Genomic DNA, 20,952 nt, shown 5'->3' with positions numbered 1-20,952 from the left:
ACCCTACTAACGAATGAGTGGGTCAACCAGGCAATTAGAGAAGAAATTAAAAAATATATGGAAACAAACGAAAATGAAAATACAACAATCCAAACTCTTTGGGACGCAGCGAAGGCAGTCCTGAGAGGAAAATACATTGCAATCCAGGCCTATCTCAAGAAACAAGAAAAATCCCAAATACAAAATCTAACAGCACACCTAAAGGAAATAGAAGCAGAACAGCAAAGGCAGCCTAAACCCAGCAGAAGAAGAGAAATAATAAAGATCAGAGCAGAAATAAACAATATAGAATCTAAAAAAACGGTAGAGCAGATCAACGAAACCAAGAGTTGGTTTTTTGAAAAAATAAACAAAATTGACAAACCTCTAGCCAGGCTTCTCAAAAAGAAAAGGGAGATGACCCAAATAGATAAAATCATGAATGAAAATGGAATTATTACAACCAATCCCTCAGAGATACAAACAATTATCAGGGAATACTATGAAAAATTATATGCCAACAAATTGGACAACCTTGAAGAAATGGACAAATTCCTAAACACCCACACTCTTCCAAAACTCAATCAGAAGGAAATAGAAAGCTTGAACAGACCCATAACCAGGGAAGAAATTGAATCGGTTATCAAAAATCTCCCAACAAATAAGAGTCCAGGACCAGATGGCTTCCCAGGGGAGTTCTACCAGACGTTTAAAGCAGAGATAATACCTATCCTTCTCAAGCTATTCCAAGAAATAGAAAGGGAAGGAAAACTTCCAGACTCATTCTATGAAGCCAGTATTACTTTGATTCCTAAACCAGACAGAGACCCAGTAAAAAAAGAGAACTACAGGCCAATATCCCTGATGAATATGGATGCAAAAATTCTCAATAAGATACTAGCAAATCGAATTCAACAGCATATAAAAAGAATTATTCACCATGATCAAGTGGGATTCATTCCTGGGATGCAGGGCTGGTTCAACATTCGCAAATCGATCAACGTGATACATCACATTAACAAAAAAAAAGAGAAGAACCATATGATCCTGTCAATCGATGCAGAAAAGGCCTTTGACAAAATCCAGCACCCTTTCTTAATAAAAACCCTTGAGAAAGTCGGGATAGAAGGAACATACTTAAAGATCATAAAAGCCATTTATGAAAAGCCCACAGCTAACATCATCCTCAATGGGGAAAAACTGAGAGCTTTTTCCCTGAGATCAGGAACACGACAGGGATGCCCACTCTCACCGCTGTTGTTTAATATAGTGCTGGAAGTTCTAGCATCAGCAATCAGACAACAAAAGGAAATCAAAGGCATCAAAATTGGCAAAGATGAAGTCAAGCTTTCGCTTTTTGCAGATGACATGATATTATACATGGAAAATCCGATAGACTCCACCAAAAGTCTGCTAGAACTGATACATGAATTCAGCAAAGTTGCAGGATACAAAATCAATGTACAGAAATCAGTTGCATTCTTATACACTAACAATGAAGCAACAGAAAGACAAATAAAGAAACTGATCCCATTCACAATTGCACCAAGAAGCATAAAATACCTAGGAATAAATCTAACCAAAGATGTAAAAGATCTGTATGCTGAAAACTATAGAAAGCTTATGCAGGTAATTGAAGAAGATATAAAGAAATGGAAAGATATTCCCTGCTCATGGATTGGAAGAATAAATATTGTCAAAATGTCAATACTACCCAAAGCTATCTACACATTCAATGCAATCCCAATCAAAATTGCACCAGCATTCTTCTTGAAACTAGAACAAGCAATCCTAAAATTCATATGGAACCACAAAAGGCCCCGAATAGCCAAAGTAATTTTGAAGAAGAAGACCAAAGCAGGAGGCATCACAATCCCAGACTTTAGCCTCTACTACAAAGCTGTCATCATCAAGACAGCATGGTATTGGCATAAAAACAGACACATAGACCAATGGAATCGAATAGAAACCCCAGAACTAGACCCACAAACGTATGGCCAACTCATTTTTGACAAAGCAGGAAAGAACATCCAATGGAAAAAAGACAGTCTCTTTAACAAATGGTGCTGGGAGAACTGGACAGCAACATGCAGAAGGTTGAAACTAGACCACTTTCTCACACCATTCACAAAAATAAACTCAAAATGGATAAAGGACCTGAATGTGAGACAGGAAACCATCAAAACCTTAGAGGAGAAAGCAGGAAAAGACCTCTCTGACCTCAGCCGTAGCAATCTCTTACTCGGCACATCCCCAAAGGCAAGGGAATTAAAAGCAAAAGTGAATTACTGGGACCTTATGAAGATAAAAAGCTTCTGCACAGCAAAGGAAACAACCAACAAAACTAAAAGGCAACCAACGGAATGGGAAAAGATATTTGCAAATGTCACATCGGACAAAGGGCTAGTATCCAAAATCTATAAAGAGCTCATCAAACTCCACACCCGAAAAACAAATAACCCAGTGAAGAAATGGGCAGAAAACATGAATAGACACTTCTCTAAAGAAGACATCCGGATGGCCAACAGGCACATGAAAAGATGTTCAACGTCGCTCCTCATCAGGGAAATACAAATCAAAACCACACTCAGATACCACCTCACGCCAGTCAGAGTGGCCAAAATGAAGAAATCAGGAGACTATAGATGCTGGAGAGGATGTGGAGAGACGGGAACCCTCTTGCACTGTTGGTGGGAATGCAAATTGGTGCAGCCGCTCTGGAAAGCAGTGTGGAGGTTCCTCAGAAAATTAAAAATAGACCTACCCTATGACCCAGCAATAGCACTGCTAGGAATTTATCCAAGGGATACAGGAGTACTGATGCATAGGGGCACTTGTACCCCAATGTTTATAGCAGCACTCTCAACAATAGCCAAATTATGGAAAGAGCCTAAATGTCCATCAACTGATGAATGGATAAAGAAATTGTGGTTTATATACACAATGGAATACTACATGGCAATGAGAAAAAATGAAATATGGCCTTTTGTAGCAACGTGGATGGAACTGGAGAGTGTGATGCTAAGTGAAATAAGCCATACAGAGAAAGACAGATACCATATGGTTTCACTCTTATGTGGATCCTGAGAAACGTAACAGAAACCCATGGGGGAGGGGAAGGGAAAAAAAAAAAAAAAAAGAGGTTAGAGTGGGAGAGAGCCAAAGCATAAGAGACTGTTAAAAACTGAGAACAAACTGAGGGTTGATGGGGGGTGGGAGGGAGGGCAGGGTGGGTGATGGGTATTGAGGAGGGCACCTTTTGGGATGAGCACTGGGTGTTGTATGGAAACCAATCTGACAGTAAATTTCATATATTAAAAAAAAAAAAAAAATCCAATAAAAAAAAAAAAAAAAAAAAAAAAAAATATTCACTACTATGCATTTCAGGACTAGAACAGAGGCATGAGTCCCTTTCAATGTGTAATAGGGATTAGAGTTCTTTAGTGAAAAAGTTAGATAAGTGATTAGCATGTAATGATTAATAGTGCACAGATAAGGAGTTAAGAGGAAAGGAGGAGTCTGGGGAGTCAGTTAAATAAAAAAAGGGGGGAGGGGTATTTGATAAGATCCTGAGATGGTACTTCAAAGATAACATAGACACGAAAGATTTTATTTTGTGGTATCTTTCTGTGAGGTGGCAAGTATGTTGTTGTTTTGAAGTAATGAATTTGGACAGTATATATATTCTGGGGCAGTACATTTTAGGAAAATGAGAAGCTAGAAGGGGGTTTAGGGAAAAATACCAATCTGAATAAGGAGCAGTCAGATGGCATTCATGAGGAAGGATTAAAAGGACTTGGAATTAATTGAGAACTGTTTTCAAGAATATGAAGAAATGACTTTTAAGAGCTTGCCCCCAAAAAAGTTCCATGAAGGAGAAAACAAAATTCTGCAAGAGACATTTAGTTTATATATGAGGAACAGTGTCTAGAACTTAAAGTTTGTTATCCATTGCAACATGCTGCACCCAGAGGTGTAGAATCCCCCTCCTTGAAGATCATGGAGATAATTTATTTACAGTCTCATGTAAAGGGATCAAATCACTATGTTAAGGAAGGATCAAATGTGTTTTCTTAGATCATTTAACTTTTTTTCTTTTCATTTATTTTTTTATTGAAGTATAGTTGACATGCAGTGTTAAATCAGTTTCAGTTGTACAACACAGTGATTCAAAAACTCATACATTACACTATCCTCACCACAATTATGGCTATTATCTGTCACCACACAACACTACTATGATACCATGGACTCTAACATACCTATGTTGTACCTTTTTTTTTTTTTTTTTTAAAGTTTATTTATCTTGAGGGAGAGAAAGAGAAAGAAAGAGTATGAGCCGGGGAGGAGCTCATTCTGTCTGGATGATCTATCCATTGATGTAAGTGGAATCCTTACATCAATGGTAAGTAATTGAAGTCCTCTAACATTATTGTATTCTGTTATTTTGTCCCTTTATGTCTGTTAATATTTGCTTTATGTATTTAGGTGTTCCTGGATTTACAATTTATAGTTGTTATATCCACTTGTTGGATCGATCCCTTTATCACTATGTAATGCCCTTCTTTGTCTCTTGTTACAGTCTTTGTTTTAAAGTATATTGCTACCCTCATTTTTTTTTCCACTTTCATTTGCATGGTTATATGTTTTTCCATCCCTTTACTTTCAATCTGTGTCTTTAGATAAGATGTGAGTCTCTTATAAGCAGCATAATAGATGGGTTTGGTTTTTTATCCAGTCACCCTATGTCTTTTGATGGGAGCATTTAGGACATACACATTTAAAGTAATCATTGGTAGGTATGGCCTTATTGCTATTTTGTTATTTGTTTTCTGGGGTTTTTAATAGTTCTTCTCTGTCCATTTCTTCCTTTGCTCTCTTCCCATGTGATTGATGGCTTTCTTTAGTGTTAGGCTTGGATTCCTTTCTTTTTGTTTTTCTTGTGTACCTGTTAAAGGATTTGGGTTTGTGGTTACCATGAGGTTCATGTGTAACATCCTAATTCTATAGCAGTCTGTGTTAACTTGATGGTTAAGTTAAAACACATTCTGAAAGCACATTTTTCCTCTTCCTCTTCATGTTTTACATATTAATGTCATATTTTACGTGTTTTTATTTTATTAGTCCCTTTACTAATTTTTAGATATAATCGGTTTTACTACTTTTTTAAAAAATTTTAATTCCAGTGTAGTTAATACACAGTGTTATATTAGTTTCAGGTATATAATAATAGTGATTCGACAGTTCCACACATTACTCAGTGCTCATCACTGTAAATGTACTGTTAACCCCCCTCACCTATCACCTGTCTCTCCCCCCACCAACCTGCCCTCTGGTAACTCTTAGTTGTCTGTAGTTAAGAGTCTGTTTTTTGGTTTGTCTCTTTTCTTTTCCCCCCACTTATTCATTTGTTTTCTTAAATTCCACATATGAATGAGATCATATGGTATTTGTCTTTTTGTGACTGGCATATTTTGCTTAGTATTATACTCTCTAGCTCCATCCATGTTGTTACAAATAGCAAGATTTCATTCTTATGAGCGAATAATACTCTGGTGTGTGTGTGTGTACTTCTTTATCCATTCATCTATTGCTAGATACATGGGCTGCTTCCATAATTTGGCTATTGTAAGTAATGCTGCAATAAACATTGGGGTACACATATCTCTTCAAATTAGTGTTTTCTTATTCTTTGGGTAAATACCCAGTAGTACATTACTGAGTTGCAGGGTAGTTCTATTTTTACCTTTTTGAGGAACCTCCATACTATTTTCCACAGTGGCAGCACTGGTTTGCAAAGCCACCAACAGCACAAGGTTTCTTTTTCTCCATATCCTTGCCAACACTTGTTTCTTGAGTTTTTTTTATTTTAGCCATTCGGACAAGTGTGAGATGATACCTCATTGGGGCTATTTGCATTTCCCTGATGATGAATGCTATTGAGCATCTTTGCATTCATCTGTTGGCCATCTGGATGTTGTCTTTGGAGAAATGTCTGATGATTTTACTACTGTGGTTTTGTTTTTTGTTTTTTGGTTTTTGGTTTTTTTAATGTCAGGCTTGAACCCATGACCCTGAGATCAATACCTGAGCTGAGATCAAGAGTCAGATGCTCAACCGAGTGACACACACAGTGGCCCCACCACTTTTGTCTTTCAGTGTTCACACTAGTTTTATTAATGATTGATCTGCTACCTTTACCATATGTTTGCTTTACTCAAGAAGTTTTTTCTTTTCATAAGTTTCTAATTATGATTTTTCTTTTTAGCTTAAAAAGTCCTTTTAACATTTCTTGTAAGGCTGGCTTAGTGGTGATGAACTTTAACTTTTGTCTGCCTGGGAGACTCTCCTATTCTGAATAACCTTGCTGGGTAGAATATTCTCAGTTGTAGGTTTTCCCTTTCAGCGCTTTGACTATATCCTACCACTTACTTTTGGCCTGCAAAATTTCAGCTCATAGCTTAATGGGGTTTTCCTTATGTGTAACTATTGCTTTCTCTTGCATTTTTTTTTTTTAAGATTCTTTCATCTTTGACATTTTAATTGTAGTTTGTCTTGGTGTAGATACCCTTGGGTTCATCCTACTAGGGGCTTTCTCTGCTTCCTGGACCTAGATGTCTCTCTCCTTTTTCTGGGACCCCCTATAATGTGAATGTTAGTACACTTGATGGTGTGCTAGAAGTCCCTTAACCTATCCTCATTTTAAAAAATTCTTTTATTATTTTGTTGTTCAGCTTGGATGCTTTTCATTACCCTGTCTTCCTGATTGGTGAGCTTTTCTTCTGCATCCTCTAATCTACTGTTGATTCATTCCATTATATTTTTCATTTGCTGCTGCATTCTTCAACTTTGATTGGTTCTTTATACTTTCTGTATCTTTGTTGAAGTTCTGAGTTTATCCACTCAAGTCCAGTGAGCATCTTTATGACTGTTCCTTTGAACTCTTTATCATGTAGACTGCTGGTGTTGGTTTCATTTATTTCTTTTTCTGAAATTTTGCTTTGTTCTTTCTTTTGGAACATATTCCTCTGCCTCCTTTTGTTTGACTTTCTATGTTTCTGTGAATTAGGCAGAACAGCTGTTTCTCCTAGACTTGAAATAATGGCATTGTATAGGAATATCTCTGGTGTAGACTGTCTGTGACTTTAGCTGGTTGGCTAATGCTGTAACCAGTGTAGGCTCAGAGCTCTGGGCATTCCAGGCATGTAGCACTCTGGCAGGGTAGATGAAGTCAAAATGGGCAGCAGGGGTTGGAGGGTGGATGGGAGGGAGACCCACAGTGCTCTGTGCATAGGGCACCCTAGCAAGGTGGCTGGAACTGAATGGGCACAGGGTTCCCTGGTGGGATGGCAGGAGCTGAAGCAGGCGTGAACAAGGTAGTCCTAAGGCACCCCACACAGGGGGCACGCTGCCAGGACAGCGGGAACCAAAGTGGCCTTGGAGTCACAGGGTGCTCCTTGATGGGACAGCAGGAGCTAAATCAGGTATAGGCCAGGGGTCCCAAGGCACTCCATGTGAGGAACATGCTGCCAGGATGGCTGGAGCTAAGACACACCAGCCAGGTCTCAGAGCTGTCTGCACTTGAGGGGCCCTGGCAGGACAGCTGCTGCAGGCTAGGAGGTCTCAGGGGCAATCTGTGCAGTAGTTGCCCTGGTGAATCATCTAGAGTTGAAACAGGTACAGGATGATTTGGGCCCTGTTGCCTTGACAAGACAGCTGGAGCTGTAGTGGGTGCTGTCTAGGGGTGGTTCAGTGTGCACTGCACTGTGGCTACCTTGGGGAGACCACTAGAGCTAGTGTGCGTTAGGTTGCCCAGACCCTGATTTGGTACATGCTATGAAGGGGCAGTGGGGACATAAACAATGACATGCACTAGTACCTTTGACGCCACAGCATTCCAGCAGCTCCCTGGCCCTTTGGCAGAGTCCCTGGGGCTCATTCCTTTATATACTAGTTGTCCTTGTTGTCTACAGCCTTTTTTCCTTGTAGCAGGGCAGGTGGGGCTAGTGTGGTCTAGGGGACTGGGGCTCAGTGAAGCAGCAGACCAACTCTGGTGCCTGTACCCTGCTCCTGTCTATGCCATCAAGGTAGAGAGGGGACATAAACAATGATACTGGCCAGTACCTCTGACCCACGGAGCATAGTCTAGCAGCTCCCTGCCCTTTATCTGATGCTCTAGAGAGCTGGTTCCTTTATATTCTAGATGCCCTTTTAAAGTGTGGCTTTTTTTTTCTGTGCTGTAAGGGCTGAGATCTACTCCTGGTCCCTCAGTACTATCCTTCTCCACTGCAGTTTGCAACATCAGGGCAGGATTCCTGTTGTTTATGTCTCCATTGGTGGTCCCTCATTCCTTGGTTGGGCAGGAGCTGTTCAGTCAGCCCTCAGTTCTTTAAGAGGAATTGGTCTACATGTAGGTGTGGATTCAGTGTGTCATACAGGAGAGGATCTGAGGGTCTTTTCTACATTGCTGTCTTCCCACATTTTTTTTCTAAACAAAACATTTAGGTGTATTTGAACACATAATGAAGTTATTATAATTTAAGCCCTGCAAGTTTGCTAGAGAAGTATCAGAAATATTCCTAAAATATTTTATAACCCTGGCACTTGATAGAACAATTCTCCTAGAAGCTGCTTCTTGATCTTTTCATTTCCTGTTCTCATATTGGCACATAGGTTGAGAAATCTAGTCACCATTTACATCTAAGCTGAGGGGTAAGTTTTAAAACATACGAATGGCACTTTGAGAAGTAATTGAGATTTTCTTTTCATATATGAACCAAATACTAGTCTCTTTGAAAGCCAGAGGAATTGTTTTGGACATGCCATGTAAGTACCGTTCTTAAATATACACAAAAGCTAGGTTTGTATGGAGTTGACATATCCGAGCTACCTCCTCTGACTTCTTGGTTTTATTTTAGCTAACATTATCCAATCCCCAGTAACTTTGGTCTTATTGCAGGGTAGGAGAAACTTGATACACGTGAGAAAAGCCAGAGTTAACTTCTGGTTTCCACCTTCACTGCAGGAAGATGCCTCAGGAATAGCTGGCCACAAATGCCAGTTTGCCCAAGTGCCTGCTTGGGCTTGACATTGAAAGCTTGGGTTGTCCTGTTTCCTACCTTTGGGGAATACCTGTAGACAAAGCTCGTAAAATGTGAAAACCTGGTACTGCATTCTCTAGCTGTAAAGAAATATAAGAAAGGTGGGGAAGGAATACACTAAAGTGGTTTCCCCATGTAGAACTCTGGATTTCACTGGAAGAGTCATCTAGTCTCCACTTCTTTATACCTTGAGGAATATAGAGATTTTACCACCTTCTCAAAGTGCCAGCCATCTTTAGATAGTAGTAACAAATATTTCCTTTTACTTGTGCTTTCTGTATGAGATGGCTAAGCAAGGAAGGAATCTGTCTCTCAGAAAATAACATTTTGCCTTCCATACTCACTACTGTGGAATTGCTCCACGCCGATTCCTTGAGCCTTATTGATTTAAATCAGAAGGTTATTTTATTTATATTTGATGTGCCTGGTGGCAGTGCCCAGTGTTAAAGCATCTGGAAGACCTTTGTGGTAAGTGTAAGACTGTTTAAGGATAAAAGAATTTTCTCCCCAAAAGCTCTCCAGAAATATAACTTACAAAGGCTGATGCTTTAGTATATAATTGTTTGTATAAGTATATAATCTCGAGAACATGCATAAGTATATAATTACATATCATTATTATATATTTTTTACATATATATATGAAAAGTAATGGTTTTAATCTTTGGTAAGCATGATTTTTAAAAAGTGAATATTTAATGACATTTCATTGAAAATTACTTTTGAGAATAATCTGTCTTCAGGAGTATTTGCTGGAAATGCCTTGAGAAAAAAGCAGTGTTCCTTAAAAAGCTTGTATTAAATGCCATATAAGATGTAGTTCATCTGTTTAGTGTTCTAAAAATAAAAATGTTAAGGTTTCATCCAAAATACAATCCTATTTGTCTTTATCTTTTTTATTTTTCAGGTGATATAAACATTCAGTTTAGTTTAAAAGCAATTCCCCACCTCCAAGCTTCTTTCAGCAGCCTCCTTTCCCCAAGTGGAAATACTTCATTTTCATTTCTGAGAAGAACTTGGTGGCTTTTTCTGGGGTAATGAAGAACATGTTATAGATTCAGGCTTTTAGGTTTATTTCCATACTTAACAATATGCTTGATCTTTCAGTCTTTTCCTGAGATTTCTCCTCTGCTTTTATTAGTAAAGCCTTCTGTCTCAGGGGGTTTTGTCATAGCAGATAGATGAAGTCTCTCCAATTTAACAAAATTCCCTCTGCCATGTAGAAGGCAGGAGCCCCCTTAGTCCTTCTTATTTCATGGATATGCATTTAAATTTTTTTTTCAGACTGACCCCAATTCTTGGCATTCAGAAGCATTCTCAGGAAAACATGGTGTTCACACAGTTTATAGAGACTCTGCTTAAAGAATTGCATTTAAAGAATGAAGACCTTGAAAGTTTAACTCTCATATTTAAAACCAGCTGTTAACCAGAGTGGTGAGTTGGATTGTATTTTACTTTGGTTTGTTTTTTTCATTTGTTGCCCATTTGGAATCTTTTTTCCTATTAGAAATATTAAAAACTAAGGATAGACCTCAAGATATCCTCAGTTTGTTAAGGAAAAACATGGTATCCCTTTTTTCCCAGCTGCCCCATTCACTTCCTCCCCACTCCTGTTACTTTCTGCCCCATCCTTGTTGTTATTCCTCCTTAGAGGCGATTGCAGCTAGTTCTTCATACTCAAACCTAGATCATCCCTTATGTCCCATCTTACTCGTTAAAGTACATTGCTATTTCCTGGGAAGAAACCTAACCACTGTAGCCATCCACTGAGAACTTTTTCTTCCCTCTTCAAACCATTCCCAACACAGCCAATAGCTTAGTCATCTCCTTTGCAGGTAAGCCAGTGAATGTACAAGTCCTGCTCTGTTGAATCCGGACCTTGCTCCCTGGCACATAGCCGTCCTCTACTCTCCCAGGTTCTTGCCTTTTTCACAACTATCAGAGTGTCCCCTCTTTCATCCTGCCTTAATCATACCTCTCCCTTTCCTCCTTTTACTTCTCACTTCATTCTCTCAGGTGCTCAGATAAGTAGTGATTTAATGTTAAGATTGAAGAAATTTAGCCAAAACTACAAATGAGACCTTCTCGGGGAGCTTATTTTTCTTTTTAACTTTCAATTTCTTGAATTATACAAGCTTACTGTAAAAATTAATACAGAATTGCAAATGTAATTTTAAAAAGGAAAATTCCCCTCTCTGCCTCCAATCCTATCTACTTCACAGAAGCACATTTGATATATATCATTTTATTTTTTATAAAAACGAAAACAAAAAGCTCTTCAAGCACATCTTTTATGAGAAGGAGAGGAATTTTGGCAGAGAAGAAGGAACAGCATCCCTTTATTGAACCTGCTTGATAATTGAACATAAGGAGTCAGCACAGTCACTACTGCCCAATTTATTCCCAGTGGCTTTCAAATGACCCTGCTCCCCTGAGGACCTTGTAAAACAAAGGCTTTTACATAGGGAATGAGCTCAGGTTGACCTGTGTAAACATCAATTCAGAGCCCCTTCTAAAAATATAGTGAAGTTGGAGTTTGTTTCATTGAGCTTCAGGTAAAGAAAATAACAAAGAATGCCTTACCCAGAAGTCCTCCCTATTTAATGAATAATACAATCAAGAATCATTTTTAATTAACATATTTAAAACTTGTATGTAAACAGATGGCGTTAAAGTATTTTTGAGGACTTTTGACAATAGATGTTTTAAGTGGACTTAACACTTCCTTTGTAATCATTGTTTACTTACACAAATAATGTAAATAATCAAAGGTAAACCTTTACCCAGACTCTGTCAGTATTATAAGGGATTCTGAATGAATGGGCCCTCATTACATCATTTTCCCTATGAGAGACAGGGAGAGACCGGTTAAGATGGCAGAGAAGTAAAGGGACCCTGGATTTTCCTCCTCCCTCAAAAACAGCTGTATTGAGGTCAGATTACTTGGAACACACAGGAAATAGATCTGTGGAGTGGCAGAAGGATCTAGCAGATGCAAGGTGCGTCTATGTGAATTGAGGAAGATAAAATAGCAGAGCCAGGGAGGGGAGGGAACCTTTTTCTGTGGAGACAAAAGAAGAGAAAGAGAGGGGTTGTGAGAGTGCAGCATCGTGTTTGCACAAGAGGAAAACGTCTCTGGACCATGGACTGGGGAGTGAGAAGTACTGAGTGTACCAGTTCTTCTTCTGTCAAAAGCTTTTGGACCCGAAACGGTGAGGTTTCAGAAGTGTGTTACTTTCTCAGGAGCAGAGCCATAGTGCATGCTCTTGGGGAGGAGGACCCTGGCCCCCAAGGGCATAGCATGGTGTAGCAATCTCTGATCCCTTGGGCCCACTGGTAGAGAACAGTCCCCTTCCTGGAATACTTTTGGAAGAGGGTTTATTGCCACCCCAAGGACAAAAGTCCCTGCAGGTGCCAGCTTAAGGTCTTTAATCAGAAGCGGGGAGAGGCTTTACTCCAGGAGTGGGGAGCAAATCTGCCTTGTGCTGGGTGCTTTAAGACTTTGGGTTTTGAATCCCAGCTGTTCACCAAGGAAAAATACAAGAGAGTTTTGGCGCAGGGCAAGCTGACTTCCCTCGCTAATCCATGAGGGCTGCCTGAGAAGCAGGGGTTGAAGTCCCCAGTCCTGGTACAAAGATTGGGGTGGCATCATTTTATGCCCCCCCCCCCAAACCCAACATGGTGGGACTTCAGAGAGCAACACAGTGGCCCCCAGTGGAAGCGAGAGCCACTTATACCACACCCTACCCCTCTGTGCCAGCAACTGCTTATTTACTGGGGCAAAAGTGATACTAAAATGCTTCTCCTCCAGACTAGCACAGCACCCAGGCACCAACAGAAGTTTTTTTGTTTTTGTTTTTGTTTTTTTAACCTCTTCCTTTTTTCCTTTGGAATCAGACTCATAGTTTGATTTTTTTTTCCCCCTTTCTTTTTCTTTGGAATCAACCTTATAGTTTCTGATTGTCTGTTTAGGTTTTTTTTGTTGTTGTTCCTGTTCCTTTCTCTTTTTATAGGATTAGTTCCCCCCACCCTTTTTTTCTAGGGTTACGTCAACCAACAAATCAAAGCTTACCTAGAGGTCCAAACACTTCACCACTGCAAACAAGGAAGAGTTCTGTAGAGGACTGACAAGTGGGAAAGAGCAGCCAAAACAACAGCAGAATCCACATATCATACACCAGAGTATGCTCCTAGAGTGTCAGGCCCTGGACAGTGTATGACTCCTCTTTAATATAGTAGTACTCTCAGATACAGGAAACATAACAGGTTTTTAAAACATGTAAAAGAAACTTAGCCAAAGTGACAAGATGGAGGAATTCTCCCCAAAAGGAAGATCAAGCAGAAATCATAGCCAGGGGCTTGCTCAACACAGATATAAACAATATATCTGAACAAGAATTTAGAACAATAGTCACAGGACTACTAGCTGGGCTTGAAAAAAGCATAGAAGACCCCAGAGAAACCACTGCTGCAGAGATCAAAGACCTAAGAACTAGTCCGGATGAACTTAAAACTGCTTTAACTGAGATGCATAACAAACTGGATATAGTGACATTGAGGATGGAAGAAGCAGAGAAGAGAATAGGTGAAATAGAAGATAAGATTATGGAAAATAATGAAGCTGAAAAAAGAGGGAAAGGAGGTTACTAGATCACAAGGGGGACTTAGAGAACTAAGTGATTCCATGAAACTACATAACATCTGTATCATAGGAGTCCCAGAAGATGAAGAGCGAGAAAAAGAAGGTTTATGTGAACAAATTATGGCCGAGAACTTCCCTAACCAGGGGAAGGAAACAGGCATCCAAGTCCAAGAGACTGAGAAGCCCATTCAAAAATCAACAAAAAACAGGTCAACACCATGACATATCATAGTAAAACTTGCAAAATACACAGAGAATTCTGAAAGCAGATAGGGACAAAAGATTCTTAACCTACAAGGGCAGACACAGAAGGTTAGTGGCAGACCTGTGCACTGAAACTTAGCAGGCCAGAAAGGAGTGGCAGGAAATATTCAATGTGCTGAATAGGAAAAATATGCAGCCAAGAATCCTTTATACAGCAAGGCTGTCATACAGAATAGAAAGAGAAATAGCTTCCCAAACAAAAACTGAAAGAGTTTGTGACCACTAAGCCAGCACTGCAAGAAATTTTAAGGGTACTCTCTGAGTGGAGGGGGGAAAAAAAGGAACCAAAGTAGCAAAAACTACAAAGAACCAGAGAACATGACCAGAAAGATCAACTCTACAGATAACACAGTGGCACTAAATTCATATCTTTCTATAATCACTGTGAATGTAAATGGACCAAAAGCTCCAATCCAAAGACATAGTGTAGCAGATTGGATTAAAAAAAAAAAAATCCAGGGCACCTGGGTGGCTCAGTCAGTTAAGCATCCGACTTCAGGTCATGATCTCACAGTCCTTGAGTTCGAGCCCCAAGTCAGGCTTTGTGCTGACAGCTCAGAGCCTGGAGCCTGCTTTGGATTCTGTGTCTCCCTCTCTCTCTGCTCCTCCCCTGCTCATGCTCTGTCTCTATCTCTCTCTCTCAAAAATAAATACATTAAAAAAAATTTTTTTTAAATCTATATGCTGCTTATAAGAGACTCATTTTGGACCTAAGGACCCTTGCAGATAGATGGTTCTCCATCCCTTCACTTTCTATCATGCTAATGGAGGTCAAAAGAAAGTCGGAGTAGCCATACTTAGACAAACCAGATTTCAAAACAAAGACTGTAACAACAGGTGAAGAAAGGCATTATGCCATAATTAATGGGTCTGTCCTCCAAGATCTAACAATTGTAAATATTTATGCCACCAGTGTGAGAGCACACAAATATACAAATTAATCACAAAGAAACTCCTAGATAGTAATACAATAATAGTAGGAGACTTTAATACCTCACTTACAGCAGCAGACAAATCATCTAAGCAGAAAATCAACAAGGAAACAGTGCTTTGAATGACACACTAGACTGGATGGACTCAACAGATATATTCAGAACATTTCATCCTAAAGCAGAATAACATACATTCTTTTCAAGTGCATATGTAACAATGTCCAGAATAGATCACTACTGGGTCACAAAACCAGCCCTCAATAGGTACAAAAAGACCAAGGTCATACCATGCATATTTTCAGATCACAATGCTATGAAACATGAAATCAACCACAAGAAAAAATTTGAAAGCCCTCAAATACATGGAGGTTAAAGAACATCCTACCAAAGAATTAATGGGTCAGCCAGGTAATTAAAGAAGAAATGAAAAAATACCTATGAGGAAACAAAAAATGAAAACATGACAGTCCAAACCCTTTGAGATATAGCAAAGGCAGTCCTAAGAGGAAAATACATTGCAAAACAGTCCTACGTCAAGAAGAAAGGGGGTCGCCTGGGTGATTCATTTGGTTAAGTGTCTGACTCTTGATTTTAGCTCAGGTCATGGTCTCACAGCTTGTGAGTTGGAGCCCTGCATCAGGCTCTGCACTGACAGTGTGAAGCCTGCTTGGGATTCTCTCTGTCTCCCCCCCGTCCCTCCCCTCCTCAAGCATGTGTTCTCATTGTCTCAAAAATAAGCATTTTTAGAAAATTAAAAATTAGAGAGGAAAAGTCCCAAATACACAACCTAACCTCACACCTAAAGGAGCTAGAAAAGGAGCAGCAAATAAAGCCCAAAGCCAGCAGAAAGGAAATAAGAATAGAGCAGAAATAAATGATATAGAAACAAAAAACCAGTAGAACAGATAAATGAAACTAAAAGCAGGTTTTTTGAAAGAATCAATAAAATTGGTAAACCCCTAGCCAGACTTAAGAAGAGAGGACCCAAATAGATAAAATCATGAATTAAAGAGGAGAAATCACAACCAACACCACAGAAATACAAACAATTATACTGTGAAAAATTATATGCCAACAAACTGAACAAAATTCCTAGACATTCACACACCACCACAACTCAAACAGGAAGGAATAGAAAATTTGAACAGGCCCCTAACCAGCAAAGAAATTCAATCAGTTCCCAAAAATATCCCAACAAATTAGAGTCCTGGGCCAGACTGCTTCCCAGGGGAATTCTACTAGACATTTAAGTAAGAGTCAATACCTATTCTTCTCCAACTGTTCCAAAAAATAGAAATGGAAAAAGAGCTTCCAAACTCAATTCTATGAAGTCAGCTTCATCTGGGTTCCAAAACCAAAGATCCCACTAAAAAGGAGAATACAGGTCAATATCCTTGATGAACCTGGATGCAAAAATTCTCAACAAGATATTAGCAAATCAAATTCAACAGTGCATGAAAAGAATTTTTCACCATGATCAAGTGGGATTTATTCCTAGGCTGCAGGGTTGGTTCAATGTTCACATATCAATCAATGTGATATATTATACCACAATCAAGGAGAAGAACCATATGATCCTTTCAATAGATGCAGAAAAAGCATTTGACAAAATACAGCATCCTTTTTTGATAAAAACCCTCAAGAAAGTAGGGATAGAAGGAATGTACCTCAACATCATAAAAGCCATATAGGGAAGACCCACAGCTAATATCCTCAGTGGGGAAAAACAGATTTCCCCCTAAGGGGAGGAACACAACAGGGATGTCCACCATAGCACTCGAAGTCCTAGCCTTGGCAATCAGACAATTAAAAAAAAAATTAAAGACATCCAAATTGGCAAAGAAGTCAAACTTTCACTCTTCACAGATGGTATGATCTACACATAGAAAATCTACATAGAAAACCCAAAAGCTTCCACCAAAAAACTGCTAAAACTTAATACGTGAATTCAGCAAAGTTGCAGGAAGTAAATTCAACATATAAAAATCGTTTGTTTTTCTGTATGTCAATAATGAAGTATAAAAAAGGAAAATCAAAGAACCGATTCCATTTACAATTATACCAAAAACCATAAGCTGTCTAGGAATAAATCTAACCAAAGAGGTAAAAGGTCTATATACTGAAAACTTTAAAAAGCTTATGAAAGAAATTGAAGAAGACTCAAAGAAATGGAAAAGTATTTAATACTCATGGATTTGAAGAACAAATATTGTTAAAATGTCTATACTACCCAAAGCAATCTACACATTCAATGTAATCCCTATCAAAATAACACCAGCCTTCTTCACAGAGCTAGAACAAACAATTGTAAAATTTGTATGGAACCACAAAAGACCCCAAATAGTCAAAGTAATATTGAAAAAGAAAACCTAAGCAGAGGCATCACAATCCCAGTCTTTAGCCTCTGCCACAAAGCTGTAATCATCAAGACCGTATGGTACTGGCACAAAAACAGACACACAGATCAGTGGAACAAAACAGAGAACACAGAAATGGACCAACAAATGTATGGCCAACTAATCTTTGACAAAGCAGGAAAGAGTATCCAATGGAAAAAAGTCTCTTTAGCAAATGGTGCTGGGAAAACTGGACAGCAACATTCAGAAGAATGAAACTGGACCACTTTCTTATACCACACACAAAAATAAACTCAAAATGGATGAAAGGCCTAAATGTGAAACAGGAAGCCATCAAAAATCTTAGAGGAGGGGCACCTGGGTGGCTCAGTCTGTTAAGCATCTGACTTTGGCCCAGGTCATAATCTCATGGTCCGTGAGTTCAAACCCCGCTGTCAGTGACCCTGAGCCTGGAGCCTGCTTCAGATTCTGTGTCTCCCTCTCTCTCTGCCCCTCCCCTGCTTGTGCTCTCTCTCTCTCAAAAATAAATAAACGTTAAAAAAAAATTTTTTTTTTAAATCTTAGAGGAGAACACAGGCAACAACGTCTTTCACCTCAGCCGCAGCAACTTCTTACTAGGCGTGTCTCAGGAGGTAAGGGAAACAAAAGCAAAAATAAACTATGGGACTTAATCAAGATGAAGAGCTTCTGCACAGCAAAGGAAACAACCAACAGAATGGGAGAAGATATCTGCAAATGACATATTAAATGGTTAGTATCCAAAATCTATAAAGAATTTATCACAATACCCAAAAAACAAATAATCCAGTGAAGAAATGGGCAGAAGATATGCATAGACACTTTTGCAAAGAAGACATCCAGATGGCCAACAGACACATGAAAAGATGCTCAACGTCACTCATCATCAGAGAAATACAAATCAAAACCACAATGAGATACCACCTCACACCTGCCAAAATGTCTATAATTAACAAAGAACCCTTTTGCACTGCTGTTGGGAATGCAAACTGGTGGCAGCCACTCCAGAAAACAGTATGGAGTTTCCTCAGAGGATTCAAAAAAGCTGCTTCAAATGAGCACATGCACCCCTGATGCTTATAGCAACACTATCAGCAATAGCCAAAGTATGGAAAGAGCCCAAATGTTCATCAGCTGATGAATGGATAATGAAGACGTAGTGTGTGTGTGTGTGTGTGTGTGTGTGTGTGTGTGTGTGTGTGTAAGTACTCCACACAATGGAATACTAACTCAGCAATGAAAAAGAATGAAATCTTACCATTTGCAACAACGTGGGTGGAACTAGAATGTATTGCTAAGCAAAATAGGCGGAAAAAGGCAAGTATCATATGATTTCACTACTGTGGAACGTAGGAAACAGAACCGATGAACACAGGGAAAGGGAAGGAAAAATAAAAACAGAGGGAGGCAAACCATAGGAGACTCTTAAATACAAAGAACAAACTAGCAGTTACTAGAGGGGAGGTGGGTGCAGAATGGGCTAAATGGGTGATGGGTTATTAAGTAGAACACTTGTTGGGTGAGCACTGGGTGTTACATTTAAGTGATGAATCACCGGGTTCTACTCCTAAGACCAATACTACACTGTATGTTAAGTAACTTGAATTTAAATAAATTTTTTTTTTAAGGCTAAAAAATAGAGACAGCTTTGAGTAGGTAGTTGAATTTTTTCTCTTTGCATGATTTCTATAAATCAAATTCACTTGTGTATAAAGACTAATGTCTAGTAACCTTTTCATTATTAAATTACTATTAGCAAGTATGTGTTAATGCTTTTAATTGCAAATTTACAAAAATCTAGCTTTTCTTATGATAGAATGTTAATTATCTTCTGCTGCTTAACAAATTACTCCGAAGACTTTAAGCCACTACCATTTTTTATCTGACACTTTCTATGAGTCCAGAATATGGAAACAGTTTAGCTTAAGGACTCTGGCTCACAGTTTCTCATGAGTGTGCAGTTAAGCTGTTAGGGCTACAATGTCATCTGAAGGTGCAACTAGAGTAATATTCCCTTCCTAAGGTCACTCTTGTGGTCGTTGCTGGGATTTAGTTCCTCACAGGCTGGTGAACTCGGGGCCTCAGTTTTTCATTGACTGTTGTCTGGAGACCTCTACATAGTATACCTCACTACTTCTCATGTGCCTTATCCTTACAGTGAGCAAGATGGAAGCTACAGCTTTTTTGTAACTAATCTCAGAAAGTGACATCCTATCACTTTTGCTGTATTCCATAATTAGTTAAAAACTAATCACTTGGTCCACCCCATATTCAAGGTTGAGAAGATTGCATAGTGGCATGAATACTTTGTGCCATCTTAGAAGTTGTCTGAGTGGCAAAATTGTTTACTAGTTCCCAGCTTCACATACAGTATAGTCCACTGTCTTGGTAAGAGTCTTGAACTTCACACTAACCAATCCTGAACCAATCCTGAACCAATCCATATGCCCATGGGATTGCTATAAACTAACCCCATCATTCTGGCAAGGGATGGGGGTGAGAGAAGAGGAATTTCTTACTGATCTAGACCCATCACAGCCTTCCCTCAACTGAATATGAGTTGGGTCTATTCCACATAAACCACTATTGCTATGTAATGAGGAAAAATGGAATATATTGGGAAGACAACACAGTGTTCCCAAAAGCTACCAAAATATTTTAGGTGTTTTCTTCAAACTGTCCTTTTTTTGCTTCACAGGTATAATCCATGAAGACCAAATAGAAGATGAACTTCTATTCATCATTTCTGGAATTCTAGCTACAATAGTGATCTGGTGGTGACTGATAACTAGCTTTGTTCCAAGAAAGACCTTTATCTTCTTAGATTTCAGCCCCCTGCTTCCCAGTTCCTAACTGTACAGTGACTTCCCCCACATAGAGGAGAACCATTATTCCAACAAGGATAACTAAGTACTTGTATCCCTAACTATAAGACACAGTATTTTTATTTATTTGAAAATGAAAAATGAGGTTTTAAGTTGAAACTTTAATAAATCTAAGTGACCTTATTTTTTTCTGGATGATTCTAGCCATTGTATCAGTTCACAAAACAATTGAGAAAATTCTCATTTTGGCCTCCTGGTCTAAACTCTAGATTTTAAGAATAATAAAGAGGTCAATAAATGCAATCTAAGATGAAGCCCTTTGGAAGTCTTGTCATTATGTTTATTTATTTTTAAATGTTTATTTTTGACAGAGTAAGCAGGAGAGGGATAGACAAGAAGACAGAGAATCCCAAGCAGACTCTGTGCTGACAGTGGGGCTTAATCCCCAAACCATGAGATCATGACTTGAGCTGGTATCTCAAGGGCCAGATGCTTAACCACCTGAGTCACCGAGGTATCCCTAGTCATTCTTTTAAAGAAACTGTGCTATAAAATGGTCCTGAGCAATTTAGTTAACCCTACAAGTCCAAAACAGGAGTATCTCAGAATTTTTTGGACTCCCAAAGAAATAAAAAATTAAAAGGAAATTGTAATTTATTTTCAAGAGACAATCTCTGGAATTTATACTGCTTTTTTCAAAATGTCTATCAAGCATGCAAGTTAGCAAGGCCTTCAGACCAGTTAAGGGGGGCTCAGTTTGGGAAGCTTTACTGGAGGGCCAAGAAACAAAATAAGATCTATTCCCTTGGACACTAGAGGAAATGAAAGCTAATA

The 20,952-nt window shown here is 38.9% G+C and overlaps 1 protein-coding gene across 5 annotated transcripts in view; it reads left to right on the top strand.

Annotated features, from left to right (window-relative positions):
* The window catches only part of RPAP2 (RNA polymerase II associated protein 2), a 106,390-nt gene extending 85,958 nt beyond the window's left edge, over positions 1-20,432 (top strand). The window contains exons 12-14 of one of the 5 annotated variants that reach the window (XR_009257952.1): positions 10,365-10,514; positions 19,452-19,681; positions 19,992-20,432. Coding sequence is in view for 4 of the 5 variants with exons in the window: in XM_058716580.1 (XP_058572563.1) it covers positions 10,365-10,506 (142 nt within the window). In the remaining variant the exon portion in view is untranslated. Of the gene's footprint in view, positions 1-4,275; positions 4,771-10,364; positions 10,515-10,915; positions 11,795-17,839; positions 19,056-19,451; positions 19,682-19,991 lie in introns of those variants that run through there. The other 4 variants (XM_058716580.1, XM_058716583.1, XM_058716582.1 and 1 more) reach the window with 4 other exon arrangements.
* Positions 20,433-20,952: the final 520 nt, after the last annotated feature.

This window comes from Neofelis nebulosa, chromosome 2, assembly GCF_028018385.1.
Source record: "Neofelis nebulosa isolate mNeoNeb1 chromosome 2, mNeoNeb1.pri, whole genome shotgun sequence".
Classification (NCBI taxonomy): Eukaryota; Metazoa; Chordata; class Mammalia; order Carnivora; family Felidae; genus Neofelis; species Neofelis nebulosa.
The sequence above is the reverse complement of the archived record's forward strand: the minus strand, read 5'-3'. Positions and strand labels throughout refer to the sequence as shown.